The sequence below is a fragment of the Mercenaria mercenaria genome, chromosome 17, assembly GCF_021730395.1.
Source record: "Mercenaria mercenaria strain notata chromosome 17, MADL_Memer_1, whole genome shotgun sequence".
NCBI lineage: Eukaryota > Metazoa > Mollusca > Bivalvia > Venerida > Veneridae > Mercenaria > Mercenaria mercenaria.
The window spans coordinates 24,081,117-24,108,223 of record NC_069377.1 but is presented as its reverse complement, the minus strand read 5'-3'; the positions used below and the strand labels follow the sequence as shown (position 1 = coordinate 24,108,223).

The 27,107-nt window shown below is 36.7% G+C and overlaps 2 protein-coding genes across 6 annotated transcripts in view; both read left to right on the top strand.

Annotated features, from left to right (window-relative positions):
- The window catches only part of LOC123535910 (ankyrin repeat and sterile alpha motif domain-containing protein 1B-like), a 171,081-nt gene extending 155,179 nt beyond the window's left edge, over positions 1-15,902 (top strand). For all 5 annotated transcript variants that reach the window (XM_053529276.1, XM_053529278.1, XM_053529275.1 and 2 more), the window contains one exon: positions 10,665-15,902. The gene's annotated coding sequence lies outside the window, so the exon portion shown is untranslated. The remainder of the gene's footprint in view (positions 1-10,664) is intronic.
- A 5,149-nt stretch (positions 15,903-21,051) lies between these two features.
- LOC128549924 (uncharacterized) lies at positions 21,052-25,375 on the top strand. Its single transcript, XM_053527708.1, has 4 exons — positions 21,052-22,060; positions 22,191-23,492; positions 23,719-24,170; positions 24,272-25,375. The coding sequence occupies exons 1-4, from the start codon at positions 21,052-21,054 to the stop codon at positions 25,373-25,375; spliced, it is 3,867 nt and encodes a 1,288-aa protein (XP_053383683.1).
- The last annotated feature ends 1,732 nt before the right edge of the window (positions 25,376-27,107 follow it).

The window sequence follows — 27,107 nt, the reverse complement described above, 5'->3', positions numbered from 1 at the left end:
GAAGTTGTTATCTACCAGCATAAAAACATCATTTTTGTTAGTAAGATATAGAAAACTCTCCATAGAGTTAGTCACACTTGAAGTTTGGTATAAAATAGAAGAAATTTAGCTGTAGTTTGTATGAAATATATATTGAAATATCTACTTAAACAGTACTGGTTCATCATTTAGGCAACTAATATCAACTGCTATTAGTTTTTAAAAAGGTTGGTTCATCTGGTGGTATGTCCCTTAAAAGAATATAGTCAGAAATTTCCTTTTTGATCAGAAATATTGCATCGTTCTTGGTTCTGTGTGACAGAGGTGCCTCAAACATACAGAGGTTAAAATTTTTTACAGCGTTCTTGGTTCCATGCAGCAGAGTTGCCACAAAATTGTAGATAACTTTAATGTATCCTTCTGTTTCCACGCAACTGACTACTGACATGTAAGTTCAGTAGATAGAGCACATGTTTATGAATGGTCATGAGTTTGTTTCCTGTGCTGTGCATTTTTTGTCTGTATCGATTTTACTGAAGACAACGTGGCCGAAGTCATTTGTCCTCCAGCTCGGTGTCATGTGGAGAAGTTGTGATATACTTATGTTGATAAATAATAGTGTTAAACTGAGAACCAAGCAATTCTTGTACAATTTAAGTCGTTTTGTTGTTAATAATATTTACATATTGCTGTTATCGAACTATGGTGAAATGCCTTGTAGCGATTGTCTCAGAATTTGTTAAAAACATTTTGTAAACATAGCCAATGGTATAAACAGAGTCTCTACAAGTGCCAAAAGAATGATTTGAAAGACAATATTCCTTTTTTGTAATATAAATACTGGTTTTCATTTTTTTTCACTGTTATATATGCATTTAATAACGTATTCAAACAACTTTGATATGCGGTGTTCACAATGTTGACCGTGCAACCTCTGGACTTCGTGTACAGTAAGGCTCTCTCTCATTCCATGCCCAGGGCCGAACATGCTCTGAGGAATACCGCGGCAAATGCGAAACGTGGAAGTGTTGTCACAGACCCACATATATGACAGAAAATAATGCGCAATAAATACATCGGACAACTTTACCACGATAATAATGATTACGTTGGTTGAAATTTGATTTTCTGTCAGCTGCAATGTTTACTGTAACCATGGTTGGGAATGTGTCATACTCCTTTTGTATTATACATTCACAGTTACAGATACAAATACATCAACAATTCTGTCCATGTCAGTTTTGCTTTTTTACAGGATTTCTTGTTTTAAGATACATAGAGAATAACATGGCTTTTTATAATTAATTTACGCAAAACATGTACACAATATTATCGTCTCTTGATCGTAGTTACAGCATTGGTCAAGCTTTTTGTTCAGATCTCCTGCTCTTGAAAACTGTCCGATTCAAAACTTTGAAAATGCCCGGAAATTTATGCTGATAAACAGTACACAGTGCATGGCCAAATACCGGTTTGAGCTGGTTTATCGATCCAACACTATGTGGGTTGTTAAAAGACTTTCGATGTGAAATGCCACCTATTGTGTATAGTGTAAATGTAAAATATATCTTTATAATTAGCAATCTTTGTGCAAGTTTGTCATATATTTTTCATTATCATTTCACTGAATTGAGCTGGACGTTTAGTTTTTTACCATGGCTGAACATGACTGGCCCAGATCCTTTTTTATCTGTCAAGTTTTTTATTTGCCTGCTGGTGTTTTAACTGATAGTCTACTGGTATATAAGAAATTATGGCAAAGTGCTGAAAAGGAGTTAAGATACCAGAATTATGGTATCATTCAGCCATTGAAGGTTAAATGAACAAAAGTAAAAACTAACAAAGTATTGCTGTTGATACGGCTTGTCAAGCCTTTTGTTGAAACGTATAGAAAATCAGGAAGTTCTGTGGTGATTTCAGCAGAACACCCTTTAAAACAAGTAAATTGTTGAAGTAGACACCATGGTGAAGGTGGTCATACATCCCATGGTCTTCAAGTAGCAAAAATGGTTTGCATTTAGTCAATAATCGCTCTAAGGCAACAAATAGTAAACCAAAAATCAGTGATTCCGAAATTAGTGTCAATTTGTGAAGTGTTTACTAATGCTGCTCTCATCTTTTCTTAATGTAATTTGTAAATTTGAATGAATGCAAAATTAATGGAAGCATTCAATTATAATCACGATGACATTCACCATTTTCATAGAAGTAGTATTTATTTATTTATTTTGTTGGGTTTAACGTCGCACTGACACAATTTTAGGTCATATGGCGACTTTCCAGCTTTAATGGTGGAGGAAGACCCCAGGTGCCCCTCCGTGCACTATTTCATAACGAGCGGGCACCCGGGTAGAACCACCGACCTTCCGTAAGCCAGCTGGATGGCTTCCTCACGTGAAGAATTCTATGCCCCAAATGAGGTTTCGAACCCACATTGATGAGGTAGAAGTAGTAGGAAGACTGCAAATCATGTTGATATTTAGTCAAACAAGTATTAAGCCTCCTGCCAAAGAGAGTATTAAGCCTCCTGCCAAATGAGATAGACAAAGTCGATATTAAGTTTGAGCAGCCCTCTCACTCAAATAATACCACTTGCTCAAATTCATCATTCAGTCCTGGCAAAATTACTGAATGTTACACATATCATTCTACCTCTGATTGCCCAGTAGAGGGGTAATTTGGTAAAACATATGCTTCTGTGGTGTAGTAAAACAACAGCCTTTATAATAAGTAGATCCTGATTCTTCAGTTTTTCTGTCACCTCTGCATGTAAAGCAGAAACTAACTTTTGTGCCTCGGATGTAGGAAATAAGAGCAAATTTGTGCCCTGCAAACGGGAAAGGAGTGCAACTTCAGTGCCTTGTAAGAGGAAATGAGAGGAACTTTCATGCCGTGGAAACAAGAAATGAGAGCAACTCCCGTGCCGTGGAAACAAGAAATGAGAGCAACTTTCATGCCATGGAAGCAAGAAATGAGAGCAACTTTCATGCCATGGAAACAAGAAATGAGAGCAACTTTCATGCCATGGAAACAAGAAATGAGAGCAACTTTCATGCCATGGAAGCAAGAAATGAGAGCAACTTTCATGCCATGGAAGTAAGAAATGAGAGCAACTTTCATGCCATGGAAGCAAGAAATGAGAGCAACTTTCATGCCATGGAAACAAGACAGAGAGATTTCCACACCCAGGGAGCAGGAAATGAGAGCAACTGTTGTGCCCTGGAACCAGCAAATGAAAGCAACTTCTCTGAAAGCCTTTGAATCAGAAATGAGAGCAACTTTAGTACCCTGGAACCAGGAAATGAAAGCAACTTCTATACACCAGAACCTGGAGATGAGAGCGACTTTGAAGCCTTTGAACCAGAAATGAGAGCAACAGTCGTGCCCTGGAACTAGAAAATGAGGGCAACTTTAGTACCCTGGAACCAGGAAATGAGAGCAACTTTCCTGCCCTGTAACAAGGAAATGAGAGCAACTTTAGTGCTCTGTAACAAGGAAATGAGAGCAACTTAGTGCTCTGGAACCAAGAAATGAGAGCAACCTTTCTGCCCTGGAACCAGGAAATGAGAGCAACTTTAGTACCCTGGAACCAGGAAATGAGAGCAACTTTAGTGCTCTGGAACCAGGAAATGAGAGCATCTTTTCTGCCCTGGAACTAGAAAATGAGGGCAACTTTAGTACCCTGGAACCAGGAAATGAGAGCAACTTTTCTGCCCTGTAACAAGGAAATGAGAGCAACTTAGTGCTCTGGAACCAAGAAATGAAAGCAACCTTTCTGCCCTGGAACCAGGAAATGAGAGCAACTTTAGTACCCTGGAACCAGGAAATGAGAGCAACTTTAGTGCTCTGGAACCAGGAAATGAGAGCATCTTTTCTGCCCTGTAACAAGGAAATGAGAGCAACTTTAGTACCCTGGAACCAGAAAATGAGAGCACTTGTCTGCCCTGGAACCAGGAAATGAGAGCAACTTTAGTACCCTGGAAACAGAAAATGAGAGCACTTTTCTGCCCTGGAACCAGGAAATGAGACCAACTTTAGTACTCTGGAACCAGAAAATGAGAGCACTTTTCTACCCTGCAACAAGGAAATGAGACCAACTTTAGTACCCTGGAACCAGAAAATGAGAGCACTTTTCTGCCCTGCAACAAGGAAATGAGAGCAACTTTAGTACCCTGGAACCAGGAAATGAGAGCAACTTTAGTGCTCTGGAACCAGGAAATGAGAACATCTTTTCTGCCCTGGAACCAGGAAATGAGAGCAACTTTAGTACCCTGGAACCAGAAAATGAGAGCAACTTTAGTGCTCTGGAACCAGAAAATGAGAGCAACTTTTCTGCCGTGGAACCAGGAAATGAGAGCAACTTTAGTGCCCTGGAACCAGGAAATGAGAGCAACTTTAGTGCTCTGGAACCAGAAAATGAGAGCAACCTTTCTGCCTTGGAACCAGGAAATGAGAGCAACTTTAGTGCCCTGGAACCAGAAAATGAGAGCACTTTTCTGCCCTGCAACAAGGAAATGAGAGCAACTTTACTGCTCTGGAACCAGGAAATGAGAGCAACCTTTCTACCCTGGAACCAGGAAATAAGAGCAACTTCAGTACCCTGGAACCAGGAAATGAGAGCAACCTTTCTGCCCTGGAACCAGGAAATGAGAGCACTTTTAGTGCTCTGGAACCAGGAATAGAGGGCAATTTTTGTGCCACAGAACCAGGAATGACAGTAACTTTATTGACCTAGAAACATTAAATGAATGTAACTTTTCTGCCCTGGAACCTAGAACACCAGAACCAGAAAATGAGAGGAGCTCCAGTGCCCTGAAACCAGGATATGGTAATTACTTTGGCACTCAAGAACAGAAATGAATGCAGCTTTGCATCTTTAAACCAGGAGATGAGAGCAACTAGCAGACTGCAACCAGGAAATGAGAGCAAAATGGAAATGAGATCAACTTTTGAGCCCTGAATCAAGGAAAAGAGAACAACTTTTGCACTTTCAAAATCATGGAACGAAGTAATTTTCAAGCATTGGATCCAGGAAATAAGAGACATTTTTCATTAAACTAGTTTATGGCATGCCAACCGCACATATTAAGTGGAATATAATGCAACCTTGTTTTCATTAAGCTATTAGCACACCAATGATAAACCCTGTAACTTATTAGAAGATAAGAGCAAGAAGGACCTACAGTTTACTTTTACATATTTGTATTTGGCTAATATTAAAAGTCTATCATCAGCCTTCTAAAGGTGAGAAAATCTTTCCCACAGAGTTAAACTAGAGCTATCACTGAAGGTGATGAATATATGCCCTGCATGCCCTGACACAGTGCATTGCAATTTGATGCACACAAGATTGCATAATTATGCAGACTGTATGTATATAGACTGTGTGTAGTATAGTAACAAAAAAACAAAGCCCCATAACTCTGCAGAATTTTTTTTTGAAAGCACCTTACATGCACCATGCACAAGTAAGGTTGTTACTGATCACTTGTGTGAAGTTTCATAAAAATTTGTGCAATGGTTCGGAGATTAGGCGCGAACAAGATTGCATATGCAGACTCTGTATATAGCATTATAACAAGAAAACAAAGACCCATAACTCTGCAGAATATTTATCTAAAAGAACGTAACATGCACCATCCACAAACAGGGTTGGTACTGATCACTTTTGTGAAGTTTCATTAGATTGTGGGCAAGGGTTCGAGAGATGGTGCATGCAAGATTGCATATGCAGACTGTATGTATATAGTATATTAACAAAAAACAAAGTCCCATTAACTGTGCAGAATTTTTTTCTGAAAGAACCTAACATGCACCATGCACAACTACTGTTGTTACTGATGACTTGTGTGAAGTTTCTTTAAATTGTGTCAAGGGGATGAGGAGAGTTGGTGCGCACAAGATTGTGTCTATGGACAGACAGACAAATGGACAGACAGACCAGTAAACCCCCCTTACAACTTCATTGTTTGGGGTGTACAATAAAGTAAAAAATGGAGTGGCAAGGGTGGGTCTCATTTGAAGTAAAATTTTTAAAAGAACGGTAACATGGTCAAAGCGCGATTACTCAACGTTTCTCGCTTTTACTTCGATGCTTATTCCAATTCACTGGGTGTTTATTGCAATTCTGAATGCACTGTGCATCGGAATTATAAGTTACAGAAAATTTTGCACAAATATCATTGCATCCATTCCTTTTAAAAGCTTTTGTAATAAAAATCATGCAGAGGAAAAAATCTGTGCATTGCAGCGTTTAACCCAAGCAATATAAACCGAGCGGCCATATGCAATCACGTTGTCATAGGATACTACGCCACAACTTGGTGTAGCACGCATGCGCAAGGTTGATATTTGAGTATATAGAACTACGATCATAAATTGCTTTGTGGTTTTAGGTTATATTGCATAGCTGTATAAATATTGTATAGTATTTCATTTGTATAACAACAGGGGGAAATATTGAATACAAAAGATAATTGTTATGTTCGCCTCTGATGACAAGTGTGAAATTTGAAATTTTCCAGTAAATTAACCGGCAACTTTGATTTTTATTTCCTTTCACTATCAGTTGTGTCTTACTGCAGCTGTCAGAAGTTCAGGGCTAACAAATGTAGATGGAATCAAGATGGCCACTGGCATTTTCAAAAATGCAGCAGACCTTTCTTGTTGTTTACTGGTATATTGGAGCCAGGTGGCCTGTATCTGCAGGTGTAGGGGGATAAGTGGTGCATTAGCCCCCTTTGTTATGATTTGAAAAGGGTAGCGGTATGTCGGTCAGTAAAGGACTGTTGCTTAAATCCAACAAATACCACAATGTTACTTCCAAAGTACAAGTGTTTCAGTCAAGTACAGTATAATAAGTAACACCCAGTGGTGGGCAATAGCTGCACAGAAAGTTCAAAGGCAGTAGTAAAATACCATAGATGATGAAACAACAACAACTTAAGAATAATTTGAAGATGATAATTATGAGGCACATTTGAGCAAGCCAAATCTTCCACAAAAGCTGCAAAAAAATTGAAACTTAAGTTACAGTTTAGTTTAAATGAACTTCAATGAAACACCGCTAACTTGAGCATCAATGACCGGAATCACTTGAGAGCAAATATTCCAGGATTCCTTATATTTTGTACGTTTGGATCGCTCAAAACCTTGGAGAACTTGAGTATTGTGCTCATCCCTTTTCTGACCTCAAGCGATCTTGAGTTTTACTGTAGCATAAAAAAAGTCAAATAGTATAGACCAATGAAAACGAGACTAAATTACATAACACTTGTATAAGGGGGTTGAGGTCTCAGGTCCAGAGGTAAGATGCCAAGGCTGCGACACCAGTTGGATCCCCAGCTCCTGGTATAAGCTATACTGTTAAACCAGTTGGATCTCTAGCTCCTGGTATGGTAGGGGAGGATTGGGGATGTCTCTGGTCTAACGGTAAGATGTCAGACTGCCAAACCTGAGTTTGATCCTCAGCTCCTGCAACTAAAATTACTAACACTCTGTAGGATAAAAATCCCATGTATGGGTGCTAAAGACCAGGAAAGCTTCTTGAATCTGAAAAAAACTAACATTTCTCTTGTGGTATGGTGCGCTATGGGTTACCGATCACAACTATATAAAACGTTGATACACACACATAGTAAGTTCAAGCCCGTGCTCCTCCAACTAAAAATTACATGTACTAACTTAGGGATAAAAGTCCTGCATAATGTATGGGTGCTTTACACCTGGCACGCTAAAGAACCAGGGAAGCTTCAGGAATTGGAGCGTCTTCTGTATCTTGCAATATCCTCCCACTAACATTACAGTCTTCTGGAGGAGTCACACATATGGGTCCCAGTTGGGACTATAAATAAGCTTACAAACAAACACATTGAGTCTGTTAAGGGCTTTCATACAGTTATTTACAAAATGAATTGTTTGTTTGTTTTGTTTGTTTTGGGTTTAACGCCTTTTTCAACAGTATTTCAGTCATGTAACAGTGGGCAGTTAACCTAACCAGTGTTCCTGGGTTCTGTACCAGTACAAACCTGTTCTCCGCAAGTAACTGCCAACTTCCCCACATGAATTATCAGAGGTGGAGGACTAATGATTTCAGACACAATGTCATTTATCAAATAGTCACGGAGAACATACGCCCCGCCCGAGGATCGAACTTGCGACCACGCGATCCGTAGACCAACGCTCTTACCTACTGAGCTAAATGGGCGGGCTCAAAATGAATTGACCAACCAATCAAAATTTTTAGATTATTGGACTAACCGATGATACAGCACAAACCTAAGAAAGGTATTTTCATGTAGAACTGCAGATCATAATATAAAACAAAAATATTTAATGATATCCTTTACTCTTACTGTCAATTAAAAGGTATATAGGGATATCTGACTTTCCCCAAATCAATGGTTTTACTATTCTTAAGACTATGTGGACCATTACATGTTATGTAGGTTTTGGATGCATATTTAATAGTCTCTAAAGCCAAACTCTTATATAATTAAACAAAAAGCTCTTCGACTTTTTTATTGCAGTATATTCATGATAACAAGATGTTAAGCTATTTTGTTATGACTAATTTGCCACAGATAATGTTCATTTTCTGTTTAGTTCACACAGTAAAGCATGTCGTTAATGAAGCATTTGCATGTGATCAAAGTGATCTGCCCTTGTTTGACTTAACTTACAACAGATATGCCTATCAAAAGAAACAATTGGTTATAGCGGTATGACAAAAACGTTTACATAAGAGTTACACCGGTTTTAGCACTGACTGCGTTTTCGAAGTACATGTTGACTTTTTATTGCACTATTTTTCACTACATGTCGTGTCACTGCGCCATATTTAATAAGTAATGATTTTCTTTATATAATGGGTCAATTTGAATGAAAAGGGTTATTGAAAAGTCATATGTACTTGTAAGTAATACAAAATTATTTACAATCAAACGTGACACTTCTTTTTTTGAATTTGGAATTTGGTATCACCTTTTCAAAAGTCTAAGAAAGAAAAATAGATTTTTGAGGGACATATGTCTTAATGTCTCTTTTATAATTGTTTGTTCTGTATGATAGTGACAATTTGATAAGCGATAATGCGTTTTACGGATACTGGAATAGCTGTTCCACTTGTCATTGATTTTTTTCAGAAGGCGGGGCTTAAACATCGTTGCTGGGTGACTTGACCTTACGTCAATTTTTCATTGACCCGAATATGATTGAGTGTGTTATGCTCTAACTTTGCATTGAAATGATACCGATTACGGTGAAAAACCTAGATCGCATTTCACATTACGCTGTTTTACATTACATCGTAAATGTGCTGCACCCTTGACAATAAAACCTTCGAGTTTCAGAGATCATGTGATAATTTCTACTGTTATGCAACTGTTAATTTTAGATTTTCTCCTGTATAATTTTCATGACAAATGATAAACTAGTTTTTATAAAGTTGATATCATAATTTGCTCACAAATGTAACTAAATTTTCTGACAGGTATCATTTGAACGGATGCATTTTTGCCAGAATTTGAGAAAAGTTAATGGAATAAATTTGTGCATGAAAATTTCTGTTGTCCATTTTGGCGAATTCAGAAAAAGATATTTAAATTTTCATAGAAGCTTTATGCAGCTTTAAAAAAAAGAGATGAATATTGTTAGTGTTTCTTTCAAATCATACGTCCTTTTGTCTGCTGAGTCTTTTTGGTGCCGATGGTAAATAAGGTAGATGAGAAAAATATCACAAATGTTTGTTTTGCTCATTTAAAAATGGAAAAAGTTCAATGTACTATTAAAATGTGCAGTGTAATAAAAATGGCTGCCATTGTAAGATAAGACATTTTGTAACGCTGCATTTCATTGGCTATCTACGTAAATGCATTACAGGCAAACATCATGTTTGCAAGATCTGCGTTTCCTGTTTTTTTTTGCATTGTGCAGTTAATATAGTATTTTGAAAGGTCGCCGACTTTGGAGACAAAGTGTAGCGATCACACATGAAGATGTTTGCCAAACGGATTGGCATATATCATTAGTTCCGCATGCATATCCTGTCATTATTGTTACGTAAATGCGCAAAATGCAGGAACACGCCCATAAATGATTGGCATTGTTAAGGTTCAGCCTACATTTTTATTGTGTAATTTTTAATCACAGTATGGTGCATTATGTACTTGAAGGGTTACAGACAATGCAATGCATTTTAACATTTATTTTACAGTTCCTTCATAATTTTGCCGCATCATATTTTTGTTATTTGTTTTTTAGCATTCTTTTGTTTATATATATTAAGAAAGTGATGCTCGATTTAGAGTATAGTGTTAGAAACTTCAGGACATGCATTATATTTTGCAGCATCTTATGTATATTACAGTATGTCTAAGTGAAAACCAGGTTTGGGCATTTGACCACAAAATGTAGTAAACTGTTATAGGTAACTGACCACCAAATGTTACAAGTATCAGACCATCGCGTTCAGTTAAAACTAAATCAGTGAATGATTGATATTGATATTTCAGATACCCTGTATTATTAGATATTAGATAAGTTTATGTTTTGTTTTGCGCAAAGAGCAAAAAAAAAGAAATAAGGACCAACTTTGTTAGATTGAGGGACCTCTTGCCTTCAAGCAACGAAATCGTTTGTGTTGATGTGGATGATGTTTTCAAATAAATTTTCTTTTCTATTTTCAGGTGTTCAGCAATGTATTATATGGGAAGATGGCACTTTTAGATGTATACTTACACTCGCATAAATAATGGATACCCAGAAATTGGTGCCGAAAATTTGATATATATACATACAAAGACATTTTTGCTGAAATGGGTGCCGAAAATCTAGGGTATATACATACAAAGCCATACCTATTGGATGCCCTGAAATTGGTGCAAGCAATCTTTAAGTGTACAAAGTCATATTGGATATGCTGAAATTTGTGCTAAAAATCTGATGTATGTACATTCAAAGATACTGGATACCCTGAAACTTGTGCTGAAAATCAGGTGTATATATGCAAGAAATATTAGATGTGTCAACACACAGGAAAAAAAAAAGAGATACACATAATGGATATAAACACAGAAACTTTATGGGTAACCTCATATTAGCACTAACTGTGTAATGCATTGGAACCAAATCTTGGATCACTTCATTGTGTATCAAATCCTCGTGCAAGGCATTGGGCACCAAATAATAGTGCACTACATGGGATTTTAATTCTTGTGTACTGCATTAATGAACAAATTCTGTTGCATTTGAGATCAAATGCTGTTTTCTGTCTGTAAAACAGAGGGATCTAAAATCACAGAGAAGACTTTTCATAGTATTCAGCATATATGCCTTTATAATGTAAAACTACTTTAAGTAAATGATAATTACACTTTGCAAGCGATTGAAGGCACAAAGAAAGAAAAAACTTTTCCACTAACAGAAAATTCAAGATAAATACTAGCTATTATGGCCTTAATATGTTTATAAGTAAAATCTGCCCCAGCTGCAAAATAAAGAAATAAAATTGATACAGTTTGAGATGACTTTAAGAAAAACAGAATAAAAAAGTTCTGGAAAAAGTCAAAAGCAAACACTGTTTGGATCATTATGCACCAAGGATTATTCTCTTAGTAATAAGTACATGCCTTAATTGAATAATTTAATAAATAACATGTATTAATTTAGCTCTTTCCTTTTATTAAATCGGTACAAATTGCTGGGAGAGACTGCCTTAAATTCAAGTCCTTAGCTGAGTTCATATCTGCACATGCTTCATTCAAAGTATATCAGAAAATTAATGCAATTGCAGGTATACCTGATAGATTTGTGTAGGTCTCCAGAATTTGTAAACCCTTTTGTACTAGTGAAATAAATTTGAATACAAAGAACCCACACCCACACACACACTCACACCCACACAACAAAAACCCAATGCACAGTTTTGCAAACAATTTTTGTTCATACTTATCCTAATTTTCAGATAGTCATGTTGAAAACATGATTATCTCCTTATATATAAATATTTTGTTATTTTCCAATTAATGCCAATAATTTTGTAATATTAACAGTTTCGTTAAACAAAATCGAAGAGAGGATTTTGTCCGCTTAAGTCTAATTTAGTAGTCTGGTACTGGTTTGGCATATTATCATATTTTAAGTATATTAACTATCTGGCAGTGTTTGAAAACTTGGCCAGAATTTTTCTTTGAATCTTCCCTAAGATTTGTGTATAAAGTTTAAGGATTTTATATAAAAGTACAATTTCCAAAATACGATGGAATTTGTGCTAAGGCTGGTTAAAGATATAAATATATGTCTTTCATTTGTTAATTTAATTGTTATTGGCATTTATTAAACGCATTTTTGTACATTTTTGGTAAACTATAGATATATATTCCATTTTATATGAAGAATTTTAGTTTGAAATGTTTGTTTATGTGGGCAAAGTACAGACATTTCAAAATATTCCTTGTGTGCAAAATATAGACATTAAAAAATTTTGTAAATGTTTTCAGATGTGTTTTTCATGTAAAAAAAATGTGTCCTTAACTAGAATACAATTGAATATCAGTTATTATGACAATATTCCTAATATTCATATAATTATCTGTAAAGGCAAAGTAAGTTTTATTTTGAGTCTTAACTTGGATTGTATTTGAGTTTTATTATGCAATTCTTAATAAAATAACAAACTTTTAAGTTTGATTTTTTACCCACTTTTCCATAGCAGTAGGTACATTTCCAAATAACAAAATTGATAGGAAATTGATTATTTTTTATCAGTTGAATTTATAACAAAAATAGGAAACACACAATATTTTGCTTTATATAAAACTAATATTCATATTTGTTAACATCTGATTTTAGTGATACTTTATGAAATTGGAAGAAAAATACTCTGTTCTTTCTTTTTCAAAGTATGATTTTTTCCCCAGGCTTTTTGCCTTCGTTCTTTTTCTTTCCTTTTAAAAAAAGGTAACTGTAAATTTGTTTCTTAAGCATCTCGCTGTTTTGATTGTTTTCAAAGTCAGAATTATTTTGTCGGTATCATTTGCAACGAATGGTTTCAACCATTTGTATCAAGTTAGCTTAGAGATTTATTTTTGCATTGGGCTGAAAAATATCAAAAGTTAAACAGAAATTTTGTTTTCAGGTTTTTTGTTTGGTTATTTTTCATGGAATATAATTATGGTAGACTACTGGTGATATTCCTCTACAGGCAAATTGTTTTATTATTTTTTATTTGTTTAATACATGAATAAGTTTCTTATTTTCTTGATAAAGAGATTGTGCTAATAAAGTCTTGATTCTTTTTTACTGTGTAGTGTACATTCCTTATTTAGCAACCAAGTTGCAGTTTAGTTTTAGTTCATTTGTATAGTTTGAATAAGTGCTGTAAATTTTATGTAAAAAGCCATTTTGTACATTATGCAACACAGTATATACCATTATGATTCTAGATTAAGATATATCAAGAGGTAAGAAAAACCTAATTGAGCTGTGCCATGAGAAAACCAGCATAGTGGGTTTGCGACCAGCATGCATCCGCGCAGTCTGATCAGGATCCATGCTGTTTGCTTTCAAAGCCTATTGCAATTAGAGAAACCGTTAGCGAACAGCATGGATCCTGACCAGACTGCGCGGATGCGCAGGCTGGTCTGGATCCATGCTGGTCGCAAAGCCACTATGTTGGTTTTCCCATGGCACGGCTCATATTTAAGCAAGCATATTGCAGATTTTTATATGACTCGATATATAAATGTTGGTCCATGGTTCTTCACAGAATTGCTGGGCAAAAGTGAAAACTAGAAACATTTATTTTGTGTCATGTATTACTGAATGACTTTTCGGTCAATAGTCAAAACCTGTTGTTTTGACTATCGACTAGTAAGTCATTCAGTAAGTGTACTCAGATTGGGCCTGGATATAGAACATTTTTTTTTTAATAAAGAATAAAGTGTTTAAAATTTTGAGATTGAAAAATGGGTACACATTAATTTTAAATTGCTTAGTAATGTATACATACAAAAAGTAATTTCCATCCAAGAGATGATTGTTTTTTTCATAGTATGTGAAATTGTTTTGATAATCATGAATATATATCATGCTGTGTGATAAAATTATGAAGTAAATTTTGCCATTTAATATTAATTTGTTATTCAGCCAGCTGGAATTTATCATAAACTTTTTGAAAGGCTACAGGATCCAAAAAATTATCCATTGTTATCAAAATGAATACAGTAAAATTGCCAATTTTTGTGAGTGATTTTTTTTTTTTTGCTATATTCACCAACTGATTAAATGTTCAGAAAATAAGTTGTTATTTTGTAAATACAAATAGTTGTTCACTTTCCGCAAGTTGGCTATATATATTAAATACTCTGTCACACCAATTTTCTCAATTTTCCAGTTTATAAAAGTGCGAATTATAGCCTCACAGAAATATCTGAATTTAAAAAAAAAATCTCTAAAATCTCATCTAAAATGTTCGCTAAACCATTGAGTACCAACAAAAAGGGTGAACTAACTGAAATAAATTTGTATGACTGCCCAATTTTGTTTTTACATGTTGAATAATAAAGTAACAGTCAAATTTACTTTGCTTTTTTTGTAACTGCTAAAAAGGTGTAGGTGCTTTTTGGTTCAGCTTTAGCCTATATTGATAATTTGCTCAACATGTACCCACCAAAAGCAAAGTAGCTTTTGCAATTATTTTTGCAACTTTTTTTTTATAGACTACAATGAAATGTATGGATTTGATTTGAAAGAAGGTATTCAGTAAAATGCAATGATCTGTTATGTTGTTAATGTTTGTTGTTGTTGTTGCTGTTACGTATATTTTACGTGTCAAAGTATCAGTATATGTTTAAAATTCAAAGTGCTTTTTCAAAATAAAGTTCCTAATTTTGTTCAAAATGAAAGAAGGTTTATAAAAGCTCGTGAATGGAATGGACAAATGCTAATCTGAGATGGTATGGCTGTGAAGGTGGCAGTTTGTAATGTGTTTCTGTACATGTTTTGTCAGATAATTTCTTTATTTATTCTTTCTTATTTCTGTCTGAAACAAAAACAATTTATAAGCATATTTTACAACAGCCATTAGATAAAGAATATAAATCGAATTTGTAAGAAACTCCCAAACGAAACAGAAAGCACTGAACCCTTGTCTTGAAGTTTTCAGCAATTTAACATACTGAAAGTCAAATGGGTTCAGTTAACATAACGACAAGTCGGGGGAAAAATCAAAGATAGAACCTAATACACGTTATCTAAATTGAACTTTGTACATTGTTTTCAATGAAAATATAAAGTTATTTCACTTATAAATTTACCAAAGTTGTTTTATTTCACTTCACTACATAGATATATTGGTAATTGTTTTTCATTTGATTGAAACAAATCTGGCATTGTTACGAAATAGTCACTGTGTATATCGATGAAGAAATCATTGTGTATATCAGTGAAGAAGTCATTGTGTATATAAGTGAAGAGATATTTTTTTGATATCATTGTATATCTCAGAGAAGAAATCACTGTATATAATCAGTGAAGAAGTCTTAATTTAGGCATAAAAATTATCAGTTCCTTTGGTTTTTTGTTCAGATGTTTTAACATTTCAGTTGTATTTAGTGTAAGATTATTCATTGATGAGAAACATATTTAAAGTCGGTGAAAAATTTTCCTCTTAAATATAGAAAGTGTAATGCTATTTATCTATTTAAATGATGGCACAAAGCAAAAATCTGCTATCTACCTTCTGTGTTTATATGTAGTTACCACATTTTAACAAGTGTTCTGTTCTCATGTGTTAGAGAGATACTGTAAAAGTGTTATATATATTTTATAGTTATAGATCTAGCACTTTATAGTGTTGTGTAAATGATAATTGTTAATGTATATAGCTCCACTGGAGGTAACTAATAAATAAATTATGATACATATTAGATTTTTCTCATTATTTACAGATTCCCTATGATCTTACTATTTGAAATGTTCATCTTCTCCACTGATTAGCAGGCCCGTGTGCAGGATTTGTTTGCTGGGGGGGCCCAACCTGGGGTGGGTTCGGGAGGGGTATCCCCTGCCGATTGCGAAATTTTTTTAATATGGCACATGAATAGATGCATTTTCCTGCTACCTGAAGCACCTTTAAGGATGCATGAATGTATCATATATTTAAGGAAAAGTCTACTTTTTAATCACTTCATCAAGTCTTCCTTTTTCAATGTATGTATGATTGTGCAGTCACAGTGTATGGACTTATTTTTCTGTATGATACCCAGTTGAAAAAAAATGTTGAAGTTTTAAGATGATTATTAAGAAGACCAGCTCCTAGACTATGATAATTTTTTTCACATTTTTATGATTTCATGTAGTGAACTGAGCCAGTCTATATACTATGTCCAATATTACAATTTTAACATCAGTCCTCTTAGAAAATCTCTAGAATAGACTGGCTTTTGTCTCTGTGAACATAAAAAAGAAAAAAAATCATAGAAATATCGTAATTATCAGTCTAGTGGCTAGTCTAATTATTAAGGGTATCCTATTTGCAAAATGGCCAAATGTTTTTAGATTTCCAACAAAACAAACGAAGTATTATGACAATTACTATTTACATCATAGATTTCAAATGACAATGAACTCTTAACTGTACCAAAGATCTATAAAAATAAATAGATGTGTATTTTATACTTCTTTGACTATACAAACTATAACATCACAGCACATATTAAATGATATTTTTATGTATAAAACCCCTCATAAGTAACGAGTTTTAGATGCGTTTTGTGAGATTTACTGAGAAACTACATTTAAAACTATGAGAGTTTTTAAGTAAGGTTATTGGACCCAAAAGAGTAAAATTGATACAGTAGTTTCAAATTCATAATTGTTGTAAAATAAAAAGATAGGATAAATATCTATCAATTTAATAAATTTGGGGAATGTGCCTTAATGTAAAAACAAAATACAACCATCATAATGTTTCAATTTTCAGATTCATTTTAAGATTTACTTAACAAAACCAACAATGTTCTGATCATTTTATAACACTTCCAAAGAGTAAAAAACATAATAGTTTCTCCACTACCCAATCAAGTACCGATCAAGCGATCAATGAAGCATGCACAGATAAACTTTACCTGTGACATGCCTCGGGCTAATTTCCACTACCGGACACGGTTTTATGGCTCTTTAGCCTGTGTATTGCTGTCAAATCAAGCCAGTTGCGCTGGTGTATAAATTTGTTAATTGAGGGGCCCATAGTAATAAAAATCGTAACTAGGCAGCCATCTGGGGGGGCCCGGGCCCCCTGGCCCCCCCACCTGGACACGTGCCTGATTAGCGTATCATTTATAAGATGAACTCGCCTTTTAGGACAAGGTTGCAATCTCCATCTGCTGATACTTAAGGTGCGCTTTTCACAATTGCTGCCATGTGTCTGTTTATAAGGTAAGGTTGCCCTGTCCATTCCATCAAGGTAAGCTTTTCACAATTGCTGTCGTGTGCATAGAAGGTAAGATTGCCCTGTCAATATCTAAGGTAACATTGTCTTAATTGCTTTCATGTGTTTGTAAGATAAGGTTGCCTTGTCCATCTGTCAATATCTAAGATAACTTCTGTGTGTCTGTAAGGTAAGGTTGTCATGTCCATCTGTCAATATCTCTTGTAACCTTGTCACAATAGCTGCTATGTGTCTGTATGTTAAAGTTGCCCTATTCATCTGTCAGTATCTAAGGTAACCTTGTCACAATTGCTGCCATGTGTCTCTAAGATAAGGTTGCCGTGTCCATTTGTCAGTATCTAAGGTAACCTTGTCACAATTGATGCCATGTGTCTATAAGATAAGATTGCCATGTCCAGTTGTCAGTATCTAAGGTAACATTGTAACAATTCATGCCACGTGTCTATAAGATAAGGTTGCCATGTCCATCTGTCAATATCCAAGGTAACATTGTCACAATTGCTGCCATGTGTCTATAAGATAAGGTTGCCCTGTCCATTTGTCAATATCAAAGGTAACTTTGTCACAATTGCTGCTATCTGTCTGTATGATAAGGTTGCCCTATCCATCTGTCAGTTTCTAAGGTAACCTTGTTACAATTCCTGCTATGTGTCTATAAGATAAGATTGCCGTGTCCATCTGTTAGTATCTAAGGTAAACATGTCACAATTGCTGCCCTGTGTCTATAAGATAAGGTCGCACTGTCCATCTGTCAGTATCTAAGGTAACCATGTCACAATTGCTGCCCTGTGTCTATAAGATAAGGTTGCACTGTCCATCTGTCAATATCTAAGGTAACTTTGTCACAATTGCTGTTATCTGTCTTTATGATAAGGCTGCCCTATCCATCTGTCAGTATCTAAGGTAACCTTGTCACAATTGGTGTCATGTGTTTATAGGATAAGGTTGCCGTGTCCATCTGTCAGTATCTAAGGTAATCTTTTCACAACTGCTGCCATGTGTCTATAAGATAAGGGTGCCCTGTCCATTTGCAATATCTAAGGTAACCTTGTCACAATTGCTGCTGTGTGTCTGGTTGCCCTATCCATCTGTCAGTATCTAACTTTCACAATTGCTGCCATGTGTCTATAAGATACGGTTGCACTGTCAGTCTGTCAGAATGTAATATAACTTAATCCCAATTACTTCCATGTGTCTATAAGACAAGGTTGCCCTGTCCATTTGTCAATATCTAAGGTAACCATGTTACAATTTCTGCCATGTGTTTATAAGGTATGGTTGCCCTGTCTGTCAGTCAATATCAAAGGTAACCTTGTCGTAACTGCTGCCATATGTCTGTACGATAAGGCTGCATTGTCAATATATAAGGTAAACGTTATCCCAATTGCTTCCATGTGTCTACAGGATAAGGTTGCCCTGTCCATCAGTCCATATCTAAGGTTACTTAGTCACAAGTGCTGCCGTATGTCTGTAAGATAAGGTGGCCTTGTCCATCTGTCAGTATGTAAGGTAACTTAATCCTAATTACTTCCATGTGTCTTTAAGACAAGGTTACCCTGTCTATCTGTCAATATCTAAGGTAACCTTGTCACAATTGCCTCCATGTGTCTGTACGATAAGGTTGCCCTGTCCATCTGTCCATATCAAAGAACTTTTTCACTGCCGTTGGTCTGTAAGATAAGGTTACCCTGCCCAATTGTTTCCATGTGTCTTATAAGATAATGATGCCCTGTTCATCTGTCAGTATGTAAAGTAACTTAATCCCAATTGCTTCCATGTGTCTATAAGTTAAGTTTGCCCTGTCCATCTGTCAATATCTAGGGTAGCTTAGTTCCAGCTATTCTTATGTGTCGGTAAGATAACGTTGCCCTGTCCATCTTTCAATATGTAATGTAACTTTGTCCCAATTGCTTACATTTGACTGTAAGATAAGGTTGCCCTGTCCATCTGTAAGTATGTAAGGTAACTTAATCCCAATTACTTCCATGTGTCTATAAGATAAGGTTGCCCTGTCCTTCTGTGAATATCTAAGGTAACTTAGTCCCAGTTGTTCTTATTTGTCGGTACGATAACGTTGCCCTGTCCATCTGTCAATATGGAATGTAACTTAGTCCGATTTGCTTACATTTGACTGTAAGATAAGGTTGCCCTGTCCATCTGTCAATATTTAAGGTAACCTTGTCACAATTGCTGCCACGTGTCTGTACGAAAAGGTTGCACTGTCCATTCTGGGAATATCTAAGGTAACCTTTTTACGATTTCTGCCATGTGTTTATAATGTCAGGTTGCTCTGTTCATCTGTCAGTATCTAAGGTAATATTGTCACAATTACTGTCACGTGTCTATCTTTAAAGTAAGGTAGCCCTGTCCATTTATCAATATATAATGTAAGCTTATCAGAATTACTACCATACGTCCATTCATATGGTGATGCTACCCTGTCCCTTTGTCGATATCATGGCTTACCATAATTGTACCTGTATGGAAAATGTAAGTGTCCGCGAGCTAGATACGTTCAAAGTATTGTAGTGTTAATTACGCTAGTATGCACGTTACGTCTTACCGCGTTTATGACGTCAACGTCACTTCCGACGTTATGATATGTTGTTATTGTTATGTATGCTATCAAGAGATTCAGAATACAGATACGAACTGACATAACGCATATTATTGTTTCTTTGCTGGATCTTACTTACATTTTTGGTGCCGTGACCAGCTATTTTGAATAACCATGAATCTTCAGAAACTAATTTCAACACGAGAAGGTCAGCGCAGAGTTGTACAGAGGAAATTAGACAGTATAACTGATGATATGTCGCCACTTGAATTTATGTCGCTGATAGATTATTTGACAGAGAAAACTGAGATAATCAAAGGACTGAATGAAAAGATAGTAAACCAGTGTGATGTCGCAGAAATTGAAACTGAAATTGTAGAAAGTGAAGAGTATTCATACGACTTAGATCTCAGAATTCAGAAATTACGTGACACTTCTCGCAAGCATAGTCAAGATTTTACAAACAATAGTTCAGTGGATAATGAAGAAAACCAGCGTTACCACGTCGTGCAGGTTCGAGTACTTTTTTTCAACACAAGCTTCCGAAACTGACTTTACCTACCTTTGATGGAGATCTAACAACCTGGCAAACCTTCTGGGACTCTTTTGAGTCATCGGTTCATCTAAATGCTTCGTTATCGGACGTTCAGAAGTTCAACTATCTGAAATCTTTGCTTCAAGGTACAGCTTCACGGTGTATAGACGGATTTCCTTTGACGAATACTAACTATTCCAAGGCAGTGAGTCTACTCAGAGAGCGTTTCGGTAAGTCCCAGAAGATTATTCATACGTACATGCAGTCTTTGTTGGAACTTGCAAAACCTGACAACAGTGTGGTGAGTTTACAATGTTTTTATGATAAAATGGAAACTTTTATTAGAGGTTTGGAATCCCTCGGACAATCGCAAGAATCATACGGTAGTTTACTTGTACCAATAGTGTTGGAAAAATTACCTGGTGAGATCAAACGAAACATGGCACGTGAATATGGTAGTCAGAGTTGGAATTACAAGACTTGAGATTATCTTTATCCAAAGAAATTTCTTTTCTGGAAGCAGGTGAAACAATGGAAGTGTCGGAAGCACACAACCCTACAGCGTTATTCTTTGCTGGAACCAGACCAAAGCCGAAACAACCCAGCCACAGGCATAGAAACGATCATTACAAGAAAAATGACAAAAAAGTGTGCCCCTTCTGTAAAGATGAACATTCTCCAAACGAATGCACAAAGGTCACATCATACGAGTCACGCATTGCTATAGTGAAAAAGGAACATCTGTGTTTTAACTGTTTACGGAAACATCAAGTATCGTCGTGCCGTTCCACAAATAGATGTCGTCACTGTCAGCGCAAACATCATTCTAGTATATGTGATAAACATTTCAAGCAATCTTCATTAAATCCCGACGCTGCAAGTTTCACAGTACCAGCTACCTCCGACGTCGTATCCCAACCCGATACAGCAACTCTACACTCAACAATTGATTCCAGACCGGATATACTACTCAAGACAGCTGTTGCCCAGGTATGTACTTCCAGTGTTTCTATAGAGACAAACATTCTTTTTGATGAGGGAGCTCAGCGTTCCTTTATTACTGAAGCGTTGGCAGAAAAGTTACATCTTCCCCAGACCGGAAGTGAGGTAGTACATTTAGCGTCTTTCGGCGATACCAGCCAGCGAGTTCGAAACATGACCAAGGGAACTATTTCTCTTATTACAGACGATAAAGAAAAAATAGACATAGAAGTGTTGATTGTTCCAAAAATAGCCGTTCCGTTACGCAATGTGAATCAGAACATTTCATCTTTACCATATTTACGCGGTTTGAAACTTGCTCATCCAGTTACAAATGACAAAGAATTTGAGATATCGTTGCTGATTGGTGCAGATTCATACTGGAAAATTGTTCAAGATAGAGTGTTCCGAGGGAACGGTCCAACTGCGGTACAGTCAAGAATTGGATATCTTCTGTCAGGTCCGCTTCCAGTATCCACATACAAGCAACTTCCGGTTTCCGCACAAGGAAGACCCACACATCACATGCTTAACGTTCTTACGTCACCAACAGACCCCTGTGATCTTGAGAGATTTTGGAGGCTTGAGTCTCTAGGAATTTTTAGAAAATGAAGAAAATAAATCTACATCTACTTATCAAGAGGATTATCTGCGGGATTCTATAAGCTATAGCAATGGACGTTATTCAGCAAAACTACCTTGGAAGGATGATCATGAAACTTTGCCCACTAATTATGACATAACGAGGAAACGTACTGAAAACGTCATCAAGCGTCTACGTCAAGACCCACAAATCTTACAGAAATATGGAGACATTATCAAAGATCAGGAGACGAGAGGTTTTATTGAGAAGGTTGATGAAACTATTGTACCACAACACCAGATACACTACATCCCGCACCACGGAGTTAAGAAAGATTCTGTTACTACACCGATACGCATAGTATATGACTGTAGTTGTCGTCAGTCACATGGTCAGCCCAGTCTTAATGATTGTTTAAAATCGACCCCTCCTGAACTCAATGACATTACCCACATCTTGATGCGTTTCCGGTTATACAAATACGCCGTATCTTCCGACATAGAAAAAGCCTTTCTCCAGATACAATTAGCAGAAGAAGACAGAGATGTCACGAGGTTTTTATGGCTGAGCGATCCCAATGATCCCGACAGTACTTTGATCACATACAGGTTTAAGGCAGTTCTTTTCGGCGCAACATGTTCCCCATTTATTCTAAATTCGACACTCTTGAAACATCTAGAAAGCCACAGTGATGTATGGGTCAGTAACATTTTGAAACGAGACTTGTATGTAGATAACATCCTTTCAAGTTTTGAAGATGAGAACCAGACGCTTGCTTACTTCCAGGATGCGCGCGTTCTGCTGTCGTCTGCTAACTTCAATCTACGCTCATGGAATTCTAACAGCCAACGTCTACGAAACTTAGCCGCAACAAACGATGTTTTAGACACAGACAATATCACAAAGATACTTGGTATGCGATGGAATGCAGAAACAGATATGCTGATGTTTCAAACAACACATATACCAATCAGAGCCATTACAACAAAACGTGAAATTTTACGACAAACGTCAAGATTGTATGATCCGCTAGGTCTGCTTAGTCCGGTTACAGTACGTGCTAAAATTATGTTACAACACATTTGGCAAGAGAAATTCGACTGGGATACTCAGTTACCAGCTGACATACAACATAGATGGGAAAACCTTGTGAATGACTTGAATACCATATCCACAACTAAATACAGACGATATTACTTTGAAATCCCTGCCGCAGACGAGAAATCCCAGAAAGGAGCAGACACTTTACCCCTCACCCTACATGTTTTCGTAGACGCAAGCCAGTCTTCATATGGTGCTGCAGCATACCTCTGCAAGGGACAACAATCATCACTTATCATGTCAAAGAACCGTGTAGCACCACTTAATAAAACTTACGTTACCACGACTAGAACTAATGGCAGCTACAGTTGGTGCTCGATTAGCGAATCACATACAGAAGACACTTCAGCACACAGATGTTTACTTCTGGTCAGATAGTCAAATCGTTTTATACTGGTTGGAAACAGCTAAACCCTTACCACGATTTGTCCAAAACAGAGTTAATGAAGTGAAAGAACTTACAAAGAACAGCAAATGGAAATACTGCCCTACCAACTCAAACCCCGCTGATCTACTTACCCGTGGAATTACAGCTAAGCAATATGCAGAGAACGAAAGTTGGCTGAATGGACCACCGTGGATCAACGACCCTTCAAATTGGCCTACATGGAGTACGAATGAAGCTTCAGTACTCGCAACTTTGCACGACACTTCCGGTGCTAATCCCACGACTATACCTATGGAACCAGCGTTTACCTCCGGCATTCATCAAGTTATTGATATCAACAGATTCAGCACATACCAGACGCTATTACGTGTAACAGCATACGTCATGAGATTTATACATAACTGTAGACATTCTAGCAGACGACTTGAACCCTTGTCCTACAGTGAACTTACACATGCAGAGAGAACATGGCTTTTAAACTGTCAAACCATTACTTACCAGGAAGAAATCATCAACATGAGATCCAGTAAATCACGCTCAGAACTTGTCAAGCAACTAAGATTATTCATCGACAATGATGGTGGAGTCCGCTGTGGAGTAGAATTCACAACGCGCCGCTGGCCGAGAGTTCGAAATTTCCTTACCTGTTACCATCAAGGCATCCCTTGACCCATTTGATTGTTCTTGATTGCCACCAGAGAGTGTTACATGCGGGCGTTGATTCTACTATCACTTACATCCGCCAGAAGTTCTGGATCCCAGCCATTCGTCAATGTGTAAAGACGATCATTCGAAAATGTGTCACGTGCAGAAAGGTAACTGGGAAGTCATATGCATCCCCTGATCCACCTCCCTTACCCAGATGTAGAGTAGAAGATACAGTACCGTTCACAGTAACAGGTGTCGACTTCACAGGCGCACTGTACGTCAGAAGTAAGAATGAAACTGAAGAAAAGGCATATATTTGTTTATTTACATGTGCATCCACACGAGCGGTTCACTTAGAAGTCGTCCGAGATTTATCCGAAGAATCCTTTCTTCAAGCATTTAGGAGATTCACCAGCCGGAAATCTCTACCACACGTCATGATCTCCGACAACGCTTCAACATTCATGGCTGCTTCTAACCATATAAGACGTCTGTTCGAGTCGCGGAAAGTACAAGATGCCCTTACCAGTCAAGGTACCACGTGGAAGTTCATACCCAAGCGCGCTCCATGGTTTGGCGGCTGGTGGGAGAGATTAATCGGGCTCACCAAGACAGCACTGAAGAAGACTCTTGGTCGTTCTTACGTTAACTTCGACATGCTACAGACGGTAGTTACCGAAATAGAAGCTGTTTTGAATGACCGGCCACTAACGTACGTCTCTTCCGGTATGAATCCAGAACCACTCACACCAGCACATCTTCTATATGGCAGACGCATTATAACATTACCATATCACGACCCTAAAGATGAAACAGTCCCAAGTTCAATCCTTGGTGGACACCGTAACATTAATAAACAAGCCAAGATCCAGATAAAACTGATAAACAACTTCCGGAAACGATGGAGACACGAATATCTTACTGCTATCCGAGAGCAACATCGTACATCAGGGCGGAACAAACAATCCATAGTGGTAGGCGACGTTGTACAAGTTCATGATGAAGTTCCACGTGCACAATGGAAGTTGGCAGTCATAGAAGAACTCGTGCCCGGTAGAGATGGACTGGTTCGGTCAGCAAAAATTAGAACAGACAATGGTACTACTAATAGACCAATAGTAAAACTCTACCCTTTGGAAGTTACAGAACTGTAGATGTGATACACATCATTCGTGAAAAATGACACTGATACGATGTGAGAATGTTTCAATATAGTTGATTTAGACTACTTTAATACGATGGATTATTCTGTTAGTTTTAATACATTCTTGTGAAATAACGCGTATACATCATAGTGACTTTAACTGGTATTTACATGAAGCTAATACCTGAAATTATGGACTTTCGCATTTTTCAGTTTGCATGTAATATCGGAGACTTTACATTTGTTAACTTAAGCATTTAATAATTATTTTCCTAGCAAAGACTTACAATTTACACATTACATGAGCATTATCTAACATTTCGCGCCCCCCAGTATGTCCGCGAGCTAGATACGTTCAAAGTATTGTAGTGTTAATTACGCTAGTATGCACGTTACGTCTTACCGCGTTTATGACGTCAACGTCACTTCCGACGTTATGATATGTTGTTATTGTTATGTATGCTATCAAGAGATTCAGAATACAGATACGAACTGACATAACGCATATTATTGTTTCTTTGCTGGATCTTACTTACAGTAAGTCTCTGAAAATGCTATATTCTTGAAAGTTTCCAGTTAATGTTCTTAGTAAATGGAATTTATACAGAATAATGTGCAACCGGATTTAGCAGTTTTCAACCTTTATGCCACAAATCCGCGAATTGGCTCATATGGTAAATATCTCGATATAATATCACTTTCGCAAGAATACATGTTAGCGAATACAGCGAAAATAAATCGCTCGCGAAAACTGTTGATTTACAGTATGCTTTACATTACATGTATTTAAAATTAGCAAATTGTGGTGTGCATGTATTACACGCTAACCGTCACAGCAGCCGACGGGTTGTTGTGTTCCTAACGGACGGACTTTCATTGCTTTTTCATGTCATCTTAGAAGCAACATCAATACACATATTGTTACACCTGGCTTAATAAAAGTTATGTGACAATGTAAAAAAAATGTTCAAAGTCGCTCATTTCACTCAAATTTAAATAAAATGTCGGAAACGGATGCTCGTTTTACAGGATGTAGTTGTAATAAGCACATTTCCCGCCAAAATGTCTGTTGGTGCAATTTTAACGCCATTTGTTGCCTTTAAAATCTGATTATTTCTGATCATTTCGTTTGACATAATAATTTATCTCCGTTCATTACGCAAAATCACCAAAGAAAGCACCGGTTTTATTTGTAGAACATTAAATATTTACGGAAATAAATCCGCTAACTTTATTGCCGATAATCCGGGGTTTATGACCGTTTGCGGTTTTATTAAAACATCAATTTTGTATCCCATTTCTGTACTTGACGCAACGAAAAAAAGGAATACCGTTGGTTTGGATGTGTTTTGAATGATCCAGCAAAAATGAGAAATGCCCCATGTATCTGCGACGATCATGGCGAGTCTTAGCGTTTTGCACTACTCTTGATTCTTACTGCGCATGTCAAATGTGTGTATACAATTTTCATAATGCTGAGATCAGAGCTGCAAGAAGAAATTGTGTGTCCATCTACTTCTTTCTGGCAAAATGAAATTTAAAAGAGTACCTTGTTTGGATCCCTAAAACCGACATCTAATAGGTCCTGGAATCTTCTAAAATTGAAGCATCTTCTGTATTCTATAATCTTACATTACACTCAAGGACCTACGATTATTATCATTTTTCTGTGGGACATGTCCATATGGGTAGCCGGTGACTACTACAAGTACAATCAGTACGTTTTTATATAAAAGTTTATT